Genomic DNA, 18,055 nt, shown 5'->3' with positions numbered 1-18,055 from the left:
TGGTGCTGGAGAAGAGTATTGAATATACCATGAACTGCTAGGAGAGCAAACAAATTTATCCTGGAGAGGGTGAAGCCAGACTGTTCCTTGGAGGCAAGGAGTCTGAGGCTTCATCTGACATTTTGGATATGTTGTGAGGCGGGATCAGTCTTTGGAGAGGGACGTCATGCTTGGGAAGGTGGAGGGACAGCACAGCAGAGGAAGAACCTTGATGAGATGGATTGATTCAGTCACTGGGGTAATGGAGATAAGTGAGTCAGAGACAATAAGATTGGCAAGGGATAGAACAGGTTTTGGGGCTGTTGTACATAGGGTCACTATGAGTTGCAGGTCACTTAACAGCACTTAACAACAACAACAAAGATTTATAACAATGAGTGAACAAAAGTAGTAGTAGGGCCCAAAATGGATTTAATTCTGCTCTGAAAAAAGGATAAGTTCAGAGAAGCCTTAGAAGAAAAAAAAAATGCCTATTTTACCTGTACCTTGGAGGATATGTAGGAACTTGTCAGGGGATTAATGGAAGAAAACACATTCTAAGCTTTGACATAGTATGAGAGGTCTAAAAGTGTGACGATTCATGAAAGAATAGAGAATAAAGAACATTTGAAAGTGCTTTGGAAGAAGTTGTAGAAGATAAATCTGGGAAGGTAATTATATGTTACAGGGCATTCCGGGAAATTAACAATAGTTCTCTAGAAATGCTTTGTACATCCTTATAAATATAAACAATTTTTCCCATCTTTTGTACTTTTCAGAGCTTTAACAATGCTGAAATCAAATGACTGTTTGTTTTCTTTGGACAATTATTTTCTTGAAAAACCTGAAATTGAAAAGTAAGTGTACTTAAAGAGTAATAACTTCGGTTATTAGAATTTTTGAATCTTCAGTGGGTTTGATTTTCTTTCTGTAAATAAATGAATATGTAAATGAGTGATCAACAGAATGTTTTAGTTATATATTTGATAAATGTGAAAGTCAGATGTGAAGAGATTAACTTAAGCTTAACATCTATGTGTTACAATTATAAAATAGTGTAGATCGACTCTTACCCTTGTGGCTCCCATTTATTTGAATTTGTAGTTTGTTAAAATTATTTCTGACTTATGCAAAGATTGAATATAATAATCAAGAAGTGGCTCAGGATGAACAGTTATGACACATTATTGAAACAAAATGGAAAGTGTGAACAAAAGTCAACTGAAACAGACAAATTCAGCATACCAGAAAGTAGGGATGGAAATAAAGGTATGAGAAAGAAATGAAAGTATAGACAGTCTATAAAATGCTGGCTTCTATAGAATTTCACATATTGAAATGTTATCAATGTAAGATTTTCCGTGTGTTTATTCTGCTGTGTTTTTTAATGAAGCATTGAGTAAATTATATTGTTTATGGCATTTTATTTTTTCATTCATTCAAATGTTAGTTAAAATATGATCAGGTGCTGAAAGGGATAAAAAAGTATGAAGCAGACTTTTACTTCAAAAACTTGAAATCTAGTTGAGATTATAAATATACATTGAAAGATCATGAATATATATGATTATGACATGTAGATCAACATCCAAACTAAAATACTTTTGAAAGTGAAAGAATGCTCAAAACAACTATGAGATATCATCTCACCGCAGTCAGAATAGCAAAATTTAACAGAACAGCAAGCAACAAATGCTGGCAAGGTTGTGGAGAAACTGGAACTTTTATTCATTGTTGGTGGGAGTGTAAAATGGTGCAAACACTATGGAAGGCAGTATGGCACTTTCTCAAAAAGTTGCAAATAGAGATACTATTTGACCCAGCAGTTCCACTACTGGGAATATATCCCAAAGAGACCATAACTGACATCCAAGCAGATATATGCACACCCATGTTTATCGCAGCTTTGTTCACAGTAGCAAGGAGTTGGAAACAACCCAGGTGCCCATCAACAAACGAATGGATAGAGAAGCTGTGGTATATTCACACAACGGAATACTACACGGCATTGAAAAACAAGGAACTCATTCAATATTATTCAAAATGGGTGAGCCTGGAGGACATTATGCTGAGTGAAATATTTCAGTTGCAAAAGGACAAATACTATATAATGCCACTGTTGTAAAATGGGACTGACATCAGGGTTGGGGTAAGACTGAGAAAAACTGGATAAATTGTGTATACTGCACTGAAACAGATGAGGGAGAGAATAAAAGTGATGTATGATAGGGTATTATGGTTATCACAAGAGTCCACAATTAAGGTTGCATAGTGGAATGTACTTGGGGCGGTGGGAGGGGTGCGGGGGGATTGTATATCAGGGAGGGAGTGTTTCTTTTACTTTTCAAAGAGAGGAGCGAACTGGGGTGGTGGGGGGAGTGCTGGGCTGGGAGAGAAGTGCGGCAATGAATGAATGGAAATCCAAAATCTCTGTAAATGTTCATTAAAATTATTTAAAACACACACACACACCAACAAACCAATAAACATAAAACCCTCAGAAAAAAAACCCTAAGAAATGTAATACTAAAAAGAAAAGAAATATAATACTATATAAATATAAATAGTTTATAGTAAGACACTTTTACAACATTCTTCCTGGGTGCAGCATTCATCTAGTTACATTCTAGTCTATTTCTTTTAAGTATATTGGAAATTAAATTATCTTTAGCCAAAGATTAATTAAAACAAACAGCTCAACCAAACAGAACAACAAAAAAAGAAATCATTTTAGGTCCTAAACTTTTAAAATACTTAATTAAGGTATAGGAAACCTCTGTGGCTTAGTGGTCAGGAATTGCACTGTCATTTCAGTGATATAAAGCCTGAATCCACCAGCTGCTCTGCAGAAGAAAGATGGGCAATCTCTTACTGTGAGATTTACTGTCTCTGAAAACATCCTGGAGGGTCAGCTATGAGTCAGTTCCGACATAACAAGCTAGGTATAATTTTTCAAAGTAGCTATTATTTACATCTTGTAGTACGCCTCAATTCTGATACTATAATTAAGTGGAATTCAACTTTATTTGAGTCAAATTCTTTTTTGGCTTTTAAAATTGTCATAGATCTAATAATCTTTAAAACCTCCATGCATTGACTGTGGAATAAATAAATACATGTGTCACATACTATATACCTCTGTTTTACAAATTTCAGAAAAACAATGGTGATTAATAGAAATGCTTTCTCTATAAACTAACATAAAAAGCACAACTGTTGTGTGAACACCAGCTAAGGTGTGATGGATGTTGGCTGAAAGCAGAAAGCACCAGAAGGATGTCTATATGTATTTTATCAACTATGCAAAGGCATTTGACTGTGTGGACCACGACAAACTGTGGCTAACACTGAGAAGAATGGAAATCCCAGAACATTTGATTGTGCCTCATGCAAAACCTAGACCAAAATGCTATTATCTGAACAGAGCAAGGGACTTTTCAGGATGTTTCATATAATAAAATCATATAGTAAAAAAAAGAAAGTGAAAGAATGCATCCAAATTGTAGCTATAGTTATTATTCAGAACTGATCTGATCAAATTGGAACGTATAATCATTGTCCAAACAATACAAAGTGAAAAATATGTACAAAACAATTGGTAAGCATATGTTCATGTGATGAAGTTGCAGATTTCATTAAGTCATTTTGGGTTAGACTGCTAAAGTCAGGTTTACTGAGAGTGGAGTTTTTCAAAGCTGTGGTAATCCTTATAGCATAAAGGATGTGGTTAATTAGTTAATATTGTAATAGCAAGAGAAAATAAATGGAGATGCAGTCAAGTCATGGTATTTTAAGGTAAAGTGTATAGAAAAGTTTTGTTGGAGTAGGTTCATAAAGTAGGACATAAATTTGATGGTAGATTGTAGAGGACTTTAAATTATAGGGTGGATATCTCAAACTTGATTATGTGTTAAAAGCTATGGAATTAAATCAGCAAACATTTATTGAGGTGTGCATCAGAGTTGCTTCCTTTCTCCATTCCTATTTAATCTGTGTGCTGAGCAAATTACTTGAGAAATTGGACCCAATAAAAAGAATATAGCATCAGGATTGGAGGAAGACTCATCACCTTCATTATGCAGATGACACAACCTTGCTTGCTTAAACTGAGGAGGACTTGAAGTGCTTACTGCAGAAGATCAAAGACTACAACCTTCAATATGGATTGCATCTCAATGTCAAGAAAACAAAAATTGTTACCGCTGGATGATAGTTAATGTTTTGATTGATGGAGAAAAGATTTAGAGTGTCAACAACCTCATCTTATTTTAATTCACTAACAATACACTTGGTACCAGCAGTCTGGAGATCAGGAGACTTATTGCACTAGGAAAATCTGCAGTCAAGGACCTCTCCCCATTATTGAGGAACAATGATGTCAAGTTTGAGGACCAAGGTATGGCTTGTTCAGGCCATGCTCTTTTCAGTCACTTGCTATGCCTTTTAGAGCTAGACAGTGAATAAGGATGGCAGAAGAATTACTGATACCCTTGAGTTGTGGTGTTAGAGAAGAGTACTGAATATCCTATGGACAACCAAAAGAAACTATCTTCATTCCTCTATTGTTCATAGGGTTTTCAGGAGTGGTGGTGATGTTATGTGCCATCAAGTCAAGTACAATGCATGGAATCCTATGAACAAAAGATCTGAACCCTGTTCTGTCTTGCACCGACCTCATTCTTCCTGATACACAAGAGTCCATTTCGTCAGTCACCATGTCAATCCACCTGGTTGAGGGTCTGCCTCTCCTTCTCTGACCCTCCACCATTTCCAGCACCATGTCCTTCAAGGAATAGCCTCTCCCAGCAACATGCCCAAAATATGTGAGGTGAAGCCTCATCATTCTTCCCTCCAAAGAGCACTCTGGCTGCACTCTCTTCAAGACATATCTATTAATTCTCTTGGCCATCCATGGGATGTTCTGTGCTCTTCTCCAACACCCAGCTCAAAGGTGTCAGTTCTTTTACTGTCATCTTTATTCATTGTCCAGCTCTCACATACATACCAAGAAATTGAAAAATATGGGCTTGGTGATAGAATTGAATGGAAATAGAACAATCATATTTTGAATTTTCAATGATTTAGTCAAGACAAATACCTTTTCTTGAAGCTACAGATGGTGATTTTACACATAGACCTCACCTGATAGGCTGCATAGGAATCAAATTGGTTATATTTGTAGAAGGAATCTTTTGTAAGCTCAATATTGGCTGTCAAAACTAGGCCAGTGGCGAACTGTGGGTCAGACCATCAATTACTCATATGTAAGTTCAAATTGAGGCTGAAGGAAATGAAAATAAGTTCTTGAGAACCAAATTACAATCTTGAATCTATCCCATCTTAATGTCAAGATCATCTAAAGATTGTTTGAAGCATTAAACAACATTGATCAAAGACCAGATAAAGAGCCAGAAGAATAAGCAGATATGTCTTGGAAAAGGTACAGCCGGTGTGCTCCTTGGAAGCAAAGATGGTAAAGCTTGATCTTGCATACTTTGGGCAGGTTGCTAGGAGAAGCTGTTCTTTGGAGAGAAACATCTTGGAAAGGTGGAGGAAGAGTGAAGGAGAGGAAGATCCTCAACCTGGTGGATTGACACAGTGACTACAGCAATGGACTCAAGTGTTTCACAGATTGTAAGGATGGCACAGGAAAGAACAGGGTTCAGATATGTTGCTCCTACGGTCACTGTGAGTTGTACTCAGAGGCACCTAACAACAACCAACAAGCTAAAGAACAAAACATTCCCAATTCTAGAAAACACTGCAGTAGGCACTACTAATACACATGGAAATGAAAGAAATCCTTGGGCATTTGTAAGCTACTGAAACCATGGTAATTTTAGTTGCTTCATATGTGTGTGAAAGTTGGATGATCAGTAGAGAAGACTGGAAGAATTGGGATGCTCTGATGCAAAGCTGTTGCACTGCTGAATCAAAGGCTACACCTCTCTGTTTGTTTGAATCCCCCAGCAGTTCCATGGGAGAAAGATGAACAATCTCCTCCTGTTTGTTTTATAGCCTTGGAAACCCAATGAAGGGTCAGCTATGAGTTGATTCTGACTGACCAGCATTGATATAGCAAGAGAAGACGAACTGATGTCTTTGCATCATGATGTCTCAAAAAGTGTTGAATACCATCATGGACTGCCAAGAAAGGAAAATTAAGACTTGGTCTCACATACTTTGGACATGTTATCAGGATGAGCCAGTTCCTAGAGAACAACATCATACTTGGTAAAGTAGATAGAGGGTCAATGAGATGGATTGACATAGCAGAGATTGTGAGAACGGCTTAGGATCCAATGGGGTTGTGTTTTCTTGTGCGCATGAGGTCACTATGAGTTGGAGCTGACTTTTGGCATCTAAGAACAACATTTACAAGGTTTGAGGACTTACTACTTTTCCTCCCAAATATTGGAGTATATGTAACAATGCTGTCACTGGCTTTTGATTTTGAGAAAAGAAGATAGAGTTAGAGCCATTTGATAGTGTATCTCATGTAGCAAAGTTATTGATCTTACATGTAGGAGAAAAAAGAATGCTACTATATAGGGATAAATCAAAGTTATAAAACAAAAAATGATAGCAATAATATCAATTTTATTAATGAGACGGTTATCTGAGAGTGTGAGTAATTAATAAATATCTAATGCTATATCCTTATTAATGTTTATTTTCACATTCTCTATTTTCTGTAGCTCTCCAGACAATGAAGAATCATCAGATTGGTTTCTTCCACCTGCTCCATTGATTTCAGAAATTCCAGCTACTCAAGTTTTAGAGAAAGAAATAGAAAGCTATATGCTGTTAGGTGAATTATACATTTGTTTTGATACCAAATCCATGTAGCTCATACCAATATAAATAATAATATCTGAGAATATCTGCCTGTTATTTTAGTGAAACAAAATGAAAGAGATTTCACTTAGTTGAAATATCACTCATAGAACCATAAAGTCTTAAGAATTTTCTTACCCTGTACAAAAACACAAAATAGAGCATGTCCAAGCCCGAGCTGTGCTTTGGTAGCATAGGCTATAATATGTTGCACTGCAAACCAAAGGGCTGAACATCTCTGACAATTGAATCTTCCAGTGGTTCTGAGGGAAAAAAGATAGACAGTCTCCTCCTATTAAGATTTGTAGCCTTAGAAACTCGATGGAGGATCACTAGGAGTCAAAATTGATTCAAAAGCATTGAGGGTTTTTAGGTTTTGATACATATATAATGCACACTTATGCTCTTACCGACCCCTGATGTGATTATTGTGAGTGACTTTCATGTTTTTCCTTGACTTTTGGAATTTTAGCCTTTGATCTTCAGTATTTTTCTTACCTTGTACTAATGGTAGAATCATCTAATTAGAAACCAGATTCCTGAAATATATTAAGTTTTAAAAACAAGGTACATTTGACTAACTCAGAGGTTGGTAGTTCAAGCCCACTCAGCAATACCATGGGAAGCTTCCATTAAGATCATATACAACCAAAAAACCCTGTGTATTACTACTCTTTCATATACAGGTTTGCTGTGAGTTAGAACTGAGTCAATGGCAGTGGTTTGGTTTTGATATACACAGTGTGATTACATTTTTATAAAAAGTCATAAGCATACCTAAACAATATATGTAATATAATTTCATTCTTTAATTAGATGGTAATTTAATGTGTCTTTATTAAACTTCACAACTTACATATATGCTACATATTAAAGCATATATAACACATGCAAATATATATATAACGCCTATGCATCAAATGATACCTACCTTATATCCATATCTAAAACAACAAATTTGAGCCGTAAAAATGCCTGCCTCCAGTCTACCCCTAAAATCTTCCAAAGATGCTTATAATGTCCATAAAAACTATTCATGTTCTATCTTCATGATAGAAACAATTTTTTAAAGTTCTAAATTGAAGACAAATGAATTAGTGGTATATAATAAATTGCAATATTGATTTCTGTACAATAGCATTTTATATGGGAGAATTTTGGTGACATAGTCTGAAGTGAGTTTCTACAAAGGTGGTGTATCTCCAGTAGTTCTAATTCACTAGTGACTCACTAGGGGGAGGGGAATGAGAAATTTCCTCTCGATGCTATTTATAGCCTCAGAAACTCAATAGAAGGTCACCGTGACTTTGAACTGATTCAGTGGCACTGATTTGAGTTTTGGACATTTTATGGTTGGTCATCATATTTGTGTGTAAATTATTTCTATAAACTTAAAAAACTGTACTTGTATAACTTTGTCATTTGTAGTATAATAAATAAATAATTAGATAATTTTGGGGGTCAGAATTAAGCCTGTTTTGTAAGGTGCATTATGTATTTTCTCATTTAATTCTAAATTAATTTCTGAGTACCATTCAGTGCTGTTGTTGCTGTGTATCATCTTGTTAGACCAACTCATAGCTGATCCTTCAGCAGCAGTAAATCACATGCCCATTCTTCCATGGAACAGCTGGTGGAATTGATCTGCGTATTTTTCTATCACAGCACAATTCCTTATGACTAAGCTCTTGCATTCCATAAAAATTAAAGGACTTGTGTATACAAACCTTATATGATATTACAGATAATCCTGTTACTGTACTAGTAATAGTTTTATGGGTTTCACGTTTGATATTTTTAAAACCTTTTGTGGAATTTTTATACAATCATTTTGAAAATTTGTTCTGATTAAATATATAGAATATTAATGTATTTCTTTTTTTATAGGCCAAGAAAAGAGACCCACAAAGTTAACATCAAATTTAAAGATAATGGCTGAAGACACAAATTCTTTTTCACCAAAACAAAACTTCCAGTTTGCCTTCCACTCCAATAAGTATGAAGAAGATAATCTTAATGTAGGAGGGTCAGGAAACAATGGCCTAGCACATGCTGCTGGCAAGCTGACCTATGCTGCTTCTCAGAAAAGCAAAAGTTATATTGACACTGAAATAATATCTGAGAAAAATATCCTTTATGATGCAAAATTATTTAACTTTGCAGATGATAATGGAGAAAGCACATCAGCCTTCCGAAAAAGGTAATTAATTAAATAAAATAAGTACTATTTAGTAAGTCAATTTTAATATCTACCTGTAACCAGAAAATGTAGTATAAACTGATTGAGAAAAACAAGTTCTATTATGTACTGGACACTACTCACTCTTAGATTCTAATCACAGGCTCAAGGAGTTTAAAATTTAGTAAATAACTCAAATATTCGATGAACTATTTTATTGTTTTTATTGTTAGGTGCTATTGATTTCCAACTCGTAATGACCCTCAATGCAGTAGAACAAAACATTGCTCAATCCTGTGTCATTCTCACTGTTGATGCTGTGTTTCAGTACATTGCTGCAGCTTTTATATCAATCCATTTCTTTATTTTCATTGGCAAGTATGATGTATTTCTCCAGGGACTGGCCCTTCCTGATAACATGCCTAAGGTATTTGAGACCAAGTGTTACCACCCTTGTTTCTAAGCGGCATTCAGAGACTTGTCTGTCAGCTGTACTACGATGGCTTGCATAATACTGTGCTGTTGGATTTCACTAATATGGATGGCAAGGCCATTCATAGTAACAAGTTGCACCAGAGCTTCTGGACTATGACAGAGTAGGAGGCAGGACTGGTCATTTTTTAACAGGTGGCCAGTAAAATCTTATTAAATACATTATGATACTATGGCAGGCTGACTGGAAGAGATTCCAAGAAAACTGATCCAACAGAATGTGTAAATTATCGAACAATATTATTATATCACATGCAAGCAAAATATTGCTGAAAATAATCCAAAAATGAATAAAACAGTATACTGACAGGGAAGTGCCAAGAGTTCAAGTGCAGTTTACAAGAGGCTATGGCACCAGGTATCTGATAGACTTTGGCTGAAAGCAGAGAATACTAGAAGACTGTCTACCTGTATTTTATTGACTGTACAAAGGCACTTGACTGTGGATCATAAAAAACAATGGCTAATTGAGAAGAACAGGAATCAAAACACATATGAAACCTGTACCTAGACTAAGAAACTGTTGTCTGAAGCAAAGAAACCCTCCATGGTTTACAGTCAGGAGGGGTGTATGTCAAGGTTGTATTCTTTGTCCATGCCTATTCAGTCTGTATGCTGATCAAATAATTTTTGAAGTGGAACTATATGAAGAGAAATTGGTATCAGGATGAGAGGAAGACTCAACAACAATCTGTGCTGTGCAGATTGACTAAGATGCATCTGATTCAGGCCAAGAGCTGGACAGTGACTAAGGATGACTGAAGAAGAATTGAATCCTATGAGTTGTGATGTTGAAAAAGAGTATAGGATACCCCATGGACAATCAAAAGAACAAACAGCTATGTCTTGGAAAGAGTGAGCTCAAGTGCTCCTTAAAGTCGAGGATAGGGAAGTTTCAACTCTCATGCTTTGGACATATTACAAGGAGAGGCTCTTCCTTGGAAAAGGGGATCATGCTTGGAAAAGTGGATGGTCAGCAAAAGAGAGAAAGACCCCCAATGAGATGAATTGACAGTGACTGCAGCAATAGGTTCAAGTGTATCAGAGGTTATGAGGATGGCACATGACAGGGTTCAGATCTGTTGTTCAGAGGGTTGCTATGAGTTGTACTCAACCTGGTGGCACTTAACAAGAACAACATAGTAATTCTTTTTATCAGGTATATGGTTACTCTCTTGGTAGAAGTACAGCCTATGCAAAGCTGATGAAACGTCTTCTCACTTACTTTGGGCATGCTATCAGGAGATGTTGCTCCTTGGAAAAATACATCATGTTGGGGCAAAGAGATGGTCAGTGAAAGAGAAGAAGACTCTCAGTGAGATGGTTTGACATAGTGGCTTTAACAGTGGACTCAGACTATGAGGATGGTTTAGAATAGGGCAAAGTTGAGATGCAAATAAGGAATTGCAAGCTTATATATAAAACCTCATAAATTAGGAATTTGGTGTAGTCTGGAACCTGTTATACTGCTAATCAAAGGGAATACACAGTGTGAATATTGTCCAGGAGAGGTCAGGGTGCTGCTGTAGTATGTAAGGGAGGGTAAGGATAGCCCAGGAGAGGACGGGGTGCTGCTATTGTGTGAAGGTGAGTGGGTATGGCACAAAAGAGACAGGGTGCTGCTGTAGTGTGTGAAGGAGTGTGAGGATGGCCCAGGAGAGATGGAGTACTGCTCTTATGTAAAGATGTGTGAATATGGCACAGGAGATGGGGTGCTGCTCTCGTGTGTCGTGTTGTCTGAGGATGGCACTGTAACAAAAAGAATGGGCTGAGATAAAACCATTTCTGGAAGTAGCATTGTTTGTTGTTGTTATGTACCACAAAGTCATAACTGACCCACAGCTGACCCTCCAGCAGGTTTTCAGAAGCAGGAGATTGCCCATCCTTCTCACATGGAGCAGCTGGTGAACTCGAACTGCGTGCCTTTGGGATTGTGGCACAGCTTCTTGCCACTAGGCCACTGGAGCTCCTCTGGAAGTAGCATAAGATCAAGAAATACTGGTAATGAAGGAAGATATACAGACTACAGTGAAGTCATTGGCAAAATATGAGACTAGGGTAATTGATGGAGTATCAGCTAAAGAGCTTCAGCAAAATACATCATCCCTGGATAAGTTACTTGTCTATTTCAAGAAATCTGGAAGGCAGCTACATGGTCAGCTAATGGCAAAAATAAACCAATATTTGTACCCATTCCAGAAGATGGTGATTTAATAGATTGTGGAGATTGGTGAACAGTATAGTTAATATCACATGGAAGTAATATCTTTAAGAATATTTTAGAATATAGCTGGAGTAGTACATTAACAAATAGGTGCCAGAAATTCATGCTGGATTCAGAAGAAGCTATTGAATGAGGAATATCCATGCTTATGTCAGATGGATTTTGATTGAAAGCAGACAATACCAGAGAGATGCTTATGTGTGTTTTATTGACTGTGCAAAGGCATTTGGCTATGTGGAACATAATTAAGTTATAGGTAACATTGGGAAGAAGGAGACTTCCAGAAAATTTAATTGTGCTTATGTGGAAGCTCTGCAAAAAACAAGAAGTGGTAACTCAGAGCATGAGGAACTGCCTGTTTTAAAATCAGAAAAGGTATTGTTCTGTATTGTATCCTTTCACCATACTTATTTAGTATGTAATAATAAGAGAAGCTGGCTATGTGAAGAATAATGTGGCATCAGGATTGGAAAAATACCAACAATGCATTCTACCTTGCTTACTGCATGTGAAGAATACTTTAAGCACTTACTGGGGGGGGGGGCGGGGAGGAAAAAATACAAGCTACAACCTTCAATATGAATTGCATCACTACACCAAGAAAACAAATTCTTAGAACTTGACCAGTATGCAACATTATGATAAATGGAGAAGATTGAAGTTAATGGATTTAATTTTACTTGCCTCAAAAATCAATATCCATTTCTTTAGAATGAAGAAATTAAAAGACGTATTGGGCAAATTTACCATCAAGGGCTTCTTTAAAAGAGCCCTAGACGTCAATGTAAACACTAACATGCACCTGACATAAACCATGATATTTTCAGTTACTTTATATACTTGTGAAAGTTGTCCAATGACTAAGGAAGTCCAAAGGAAAAAAAATAGTGCCTTTGAATTGTGTTATTGGTGAAGAGTTTGCATATATTCTGGATTGCCTAGAGAACAAACAAATCTGTCTTGGAAGAATTACTGTCTAGTGAGTCTTGAGGGGCTAAGGGTCTCACATGTCCTAAGTGTTATAAAGAGAGGCTAGTCCTTGGGAAAGGACATGATGCTTGAAAATGTGGAAGGTTAAAAGAGAAGAGGACACTTGAGATGAATGGACACAGTAACTTCCACAATGAGCTTAAGAACAGTGGAGATTGTGTGGATGGTGCTTCGGACCTATTGTACATATAGGGACTCTGTGAATTGAAATTGACTTAATAGCACCTAACAACATGTAAAATTAGCAGCCAGAATTGATAGCTTTTGTTTTGAGAATCAGAAAGTATCTATATCAACATTCATATTTAATATTTCTAGAGCCCTGGTGGCATATATGTAAAGCAGTTGACTGTTAGCGGTTCAGGCACATCCTGCTTCTCAATGGGGAAAGAGATAACAATTGACATCTGTAAAGATTTATAATCTTGGAATCTCTAAGGCAGTTCTTTTATGGCCTATGAGTCATAATTGACTCTGGTAATGAGTTTGGTTTGATTTCATTTGGGGTTTTGTTCAGTATTTTACTGGAAATCATTGTAATGAGTATTATTATTACCAAAGTAATAAGGTAAGAAAAAGAAGATACCCAAATTAATAAGGAAAAAATAAAATTATCTTTGTTTGTAGATGTCATTACCCTTTGCATAGAGTAACAAAGAGTTACATAGTCTGAAGAGTAATACACACAAATTGTTATTATGTTCCATCAAATTGAAAAGAACACATAGCAACCCTGTGAACAACAACTCTGAACCTTGCCCTATCCTGAACCAAGCTTACCATGTCCAACACATTTGATTCCATTGCTATAGTCACTGTATCAGTTCATCCTGTCGAGGGGCCTCTCTTACACTGACCTCCACCTTTCCAAGCATGATATCCTTCTCCAAGGCTTGGTCTTCTCTCTCTCTTTTGGTGGTTGTTGCTTGCTTTTGTGTTGGTTTTTTTTTTCTTGTTGTGTGCTGATTGGATCTGACTGGCACAGGAGGAGTCTGCCTATCCTTCTCCAAAGTATCTGGAGGATTTGAACTTGGCACCTTCGGGATTGCAGTGCAGCTTCTTGCCACTAGGACACCAGAGCTCCCTGGACTGTTCTCTCTTAATGACATGTTCAAGGTATGTGCGATGGAATTTTACCATCTTTGTGTCCACAAGGATTTTTGTTTTCTTGAAGGCTGTATTCCTTGATCTTCTGCAGCAAACACTTCAAGTCCTTCTCACTTTCTACAAGCAAGGTTGTTGTGTCATCCATATAAGGATCTTTCTCCAATATTGATGCCACACTCTTCTTCATTAAGTCCAGCTTCTGAAATTATCTCTTCAGCATATAGATTGAAAAGGAATGGAGAACGGTTACATCCATGACATACCCCTTTCTTGATTTTGAATCACTTGTTCTGTTCAAACACAGCTTCTTGGTCTGAGTATAGATTTTGCCTGAACACAGTCAGGTTTTCTGGGACATATACACATATACACCCCAAACCAAAAAACACTAACCTACTATAATTAATAAAACAACTGTGTATAACATTAACACAGGAGATCAATTGGATTTCTTTATAGAAATATACTCTGAAGAAGAAATCAGAAAAAAAAATACTATTTAAAATTGACCCTCAAGCTATAAAATACTTAGGCATTAGCCTAACCAGGGACATAAAAGAATTATACAAAGAAAATGATGAAACACTACCACAAGAGGAAACAGTAAATAGACAGTAAATAAGGAAAACCAATGAAAAATCGATACTTTGAATTGTGATGTTAGTGAAAAGTTGAATATATTGTGAATTGCCAAAAGAACAAACCAGTCTTGAAAGAAGTGCAGCTAGAATGCTGCTTAGAGGCCAAGATGGTGAAAATCTCATCTATATACTTTGGGCATATTGTCAGGAGGGACTAGTCCTTGGTAAAAGACATCATGCTGGGGAAGGTAAATGATTAGCAAAAGAGAGGAAGACCCTCAGTGAGACAGATTGAAGCAGTGATTGCAAAAAGAGCCTTGAGCATGAGGGAGATTGTGATAATGGCTCAGGTTAGGGCAAGGTTTTGCTTTCTTGTTCATGACTGATAGTTGACGCAACAACATCTAATAACTTCAATAGAATAAAATAACTACAAAAAAATAGACATCCCAACTTCATGTATGGGAAAACTTACCATAAAGAAATTGTTTATTCTTGTTAGGTGCTGTAGAGTATGACTCATAATAACCTGATGACCAGCAGATCTGAACCCTGTGCTTTCCTGTGCTATCATCACAGTCTAACACATTTGAACCTATCATTGTCAATACTGAATTCACTGTGTCAATACACCTGGTTGAGGGTCTTTGTCTCTTTTGCAGTCCCTCAACTTTCCAAGAATGATGGCTTTTCCAAGGAATAGCCTCTCCTAGCAACATGTCCAAAGTACGTGAGATGAAGATTTATCATCTTTGCCTCCAAGGAACACTATGGCTGCACTTTTTCCAAGGCATAGCTGTTTTGTTCTTTTGGCAGTCCATGGGATATTCAGTATTCTCCAACACCACAGTTAAAAGGCATCAGTTGTTCTGTCATTCCTAGTCATTGTCCAACTGTCAGGTGCATAGCAAGTGATTGAAAAGAACAAAGTCTGAGTTAAGTACACCTTAGTTCCCAAACTAACATCATTTCTTCTCAATAGTTGGAGAGGTCCTTGACTACAGACTCCCAGTGTAATGTCTCCTGATTTCCTGACTTGATACCAAGGGTGTTGACTGTGGATCCAAGTAAGATGACATTGTTGACAGTTTCAATCTTTTTTGTGTTTATCATAATGTTACCTATAGGCCTAGAGGTAAGAATTTTTGTTAACATTGAGGTGCAATTCACATTGAAGGTTATAGTGTTTCACCTTTTGTGGCAAGTGTTTCTAGTGTAGATTCTAGATTTAGCATCTAGGATCTACAAAGCCTACAAAGCAGTCATCTAAGATGTAACTGCTTATCTCTGCTCTTCAGGAGCAATGAAGAAGATTAGGAAGATAATAAAAGTTGCAGAGAAGAAACAAATGTACATGAATTATAGTCTGCTTAAGCTTGATCTCTGCTTTCTGAGGCCAGAAAAACTAGCTTATTCTTGTTACTATTACTAATCTGACTGTGGTGAAATAGATGATCCTGGTTACATTGTAATAAAAATACAGAACAAAATGAAATTCTGAAAAAGTTCTAGATTAATCCACCTGAGACTAGAAGAAACCCTAGGACTGTTGCTGTGAGATGAATTTAAACCTTGAACCAAACTATCCCATCAAATTACCTTCAAAAAGCAGTTGTTAAGTGTCATCAAGTTGGAGCCAACTCATAGTTGATCCTCAAGCATATTTTCCCCCCTAAAGCACATTTTCAAAGGCAGTAAATATTATGGGAGAAGATTGCCCATATTTTGCCAGCAGAACATCTTGTGGCCTTGAATGACACACATTTGGGTTGGTAGTCCAACTCCTTACCACTAAGCCATTTTTGTTGTTATGTGCCATCAAGTCACCTGTGACTCGTAGTGACTGTATGTACAACAGCTCTGAAGCCTGTCTTGTCTGGAGCCAGTCTCATTGACTCCAGCACATCTACCCTGATCGCCCTAGTCACTGTATCAATCCATCTTATCCAGGGTCTTCCTCTCCTGTGCTGTCCATCCACCCTTTGAGCATGATGTCCTTCTCCAAGGATAGGTCCCTCTTGGCCACATGCCCAAAGTATGTGAGACAGATCTTCAGAATCCTAGCCTCCAAGGAGAAACTTGTTTTCACTCTCTCCAGGAGAGACTTATTTGTTTTCTTGGCAGTCCGTGGTATGTTCAGGACTTTTCTCCAGCACCACAACTCAAAGGCATCAATTCTTCTGTCATCCTTAGTCATTGTCCAACTCTCTGATGCATAGCAAGTAATTAGGAGGACCATGGCCTGAATTAGGCACACCTTAGTCTCTAGACTGACAACGTTGCTTCTCAATACTCAGGAAAGGTCCTTCACAGAAGATTTGCCTAATGCAATTCTAGGATTGCTGGTGGCCTAGTGGCAAGAAGCTGCGCTGCAATCCCGAATGCACAGTTTGAGGCCACCATCTGCTCTGTTGAAGAAGGATGCTCAGTCTCTTCCTGTGCGATTAACTGCCTCTGAAAATTCACTGGAGGGTCAACTGCAGGTCAGTTACGACTCTGTAGTGCACAACAACTAAGCCTTGAGAGTTCCATAAAAGCAGAGTGACACAGAAAGAATATTCCTTAGCTTCATCTGACATACTTTGAGCATGTTGCAAGGAGGGACTAGTCCTTGGAGAGGGACATTATGTTTGGGAGATTGGAGGGATGGTGCAGGAAAGGAAGACCCTCGATGAGATGGATCAATTCTGTGATTAGGGTGGTGGGAATGAGTGTGTCAGAAATGATGGGTTTGGCACAGGATAGAGCAGCATTTAGGACTCTTGTACATAGGATCACTGAGTCACAAGCAACTAGACAGCACATAATAACAACTCAAAACCACACACACACACAAATTCATAAGAAAACAACACTGAAATGAGTCTTAAAAAGGAGATCTGGTGGGCTTGAGGTTAAGAAGTTGCACTGTTAATCTAAAAGTATGCAGTTCTAATCCACTCGTTGTCCTGTTGGAGAAAGATGGGCAGTCTCCTCTTGTGCAATTTCCAGTCTAAAAACCTGCTGGGTGGTCAGGTATAGTCAATTTCTCAATGGCATATAACAACAACTTGAGTCTAAAAAGTTAATATATATGAAAAATGAGAAGGGGGCTGCGAAACTTTAATACTACACATGGAATAACCAGAACACAATGAGAATGCCAACGCAATGTGGAAAATTTAAATGTACAAAAATGTTAATTTCATTGAGCAATGTGTATAGGAAAAAGAAATCCTAACTTGTTATTTTACCCTTTACTAAAATCACAATAAAGTATTACTAAATAAAGTGACAGGAGGTTGATGTATATTGTTGTTGTTATGTGCCATCAAGTCACTTGCGACTCATAGAGACCCTATGTACAAGATACAAGAGCTCTAAACGCCGTTCTATCCTGTGCCAACCTAGCCATCTCAAACACACTTATTCCTACCACTCCAGTCACAGAATCAATCCCATCTCATCGAAGGTCTTCCTCTCCTTCGCTGCCCCTGCACACTACCAAACATGATGTCCCTCTCCAAGGACCAGTCCCTCCTTGCAACATGCCCAAAGTATGTCAGACGAAGCTTCAGAATCCTTGACTACAAGGAGCATTCTGGCTACACCTTCTCCAGGACAAACCTGTTTGTTCTAGCAGTCCATGGTATATTCAACACTCTTCTCCAGCATCACAGCTCAAAG

The 18,055-nt window shown here is 37.5% G+C and overlaps 1 protein-coding gene across 1 annotated transcript in view; it reads left to right on the top strand.

The window, feature by feature from the left end:
- Positions 1 to 768: 768 nt before the first annotated feature.
- The window catches only part of HFM1 (HFM1, ATP-dependent DNA helicase homolog (S. cerevisiae)), a 180,285-nt gene continuing 162,998 nt past the window's right edge, over positions 769 to 18,055 (top strand). The window contains 3 exon segments of the mRNA XM_006898967.1: positions 769 to 836; positions 6,678 to 6,790; positions 8,704 to 9,016. Of these exon segments, the coding sequence (XP_006899029.1) occupies positions 769 to 836; positions 6,678 to 6,790; positions 8,704 to 9,016 (494 nt within the window).

This window comes from Elephantulus edwardii, unplaced genomic scaffold (assembly GCF_000299155.1).
Source record: "Elephantulus edwardii isolate Elephantulus edwardi_28Jun2011 unplaced genomic scaffold, EleEdw1.0 scaffold00242, whole genome shotgun sequence".
NCBI classification, from domain to species: domain Eukaryota; kingdom Metazoa; phylum Chordata; class Mammalia; order Macroscelidea; family Macroscelididae; genus Elephantulus; species Elephantulus edwardii.
Note: the sequence above shows the minus strand (reverse complement) of the source record. Positions and strands in the feature narration are given on the sequence as shown.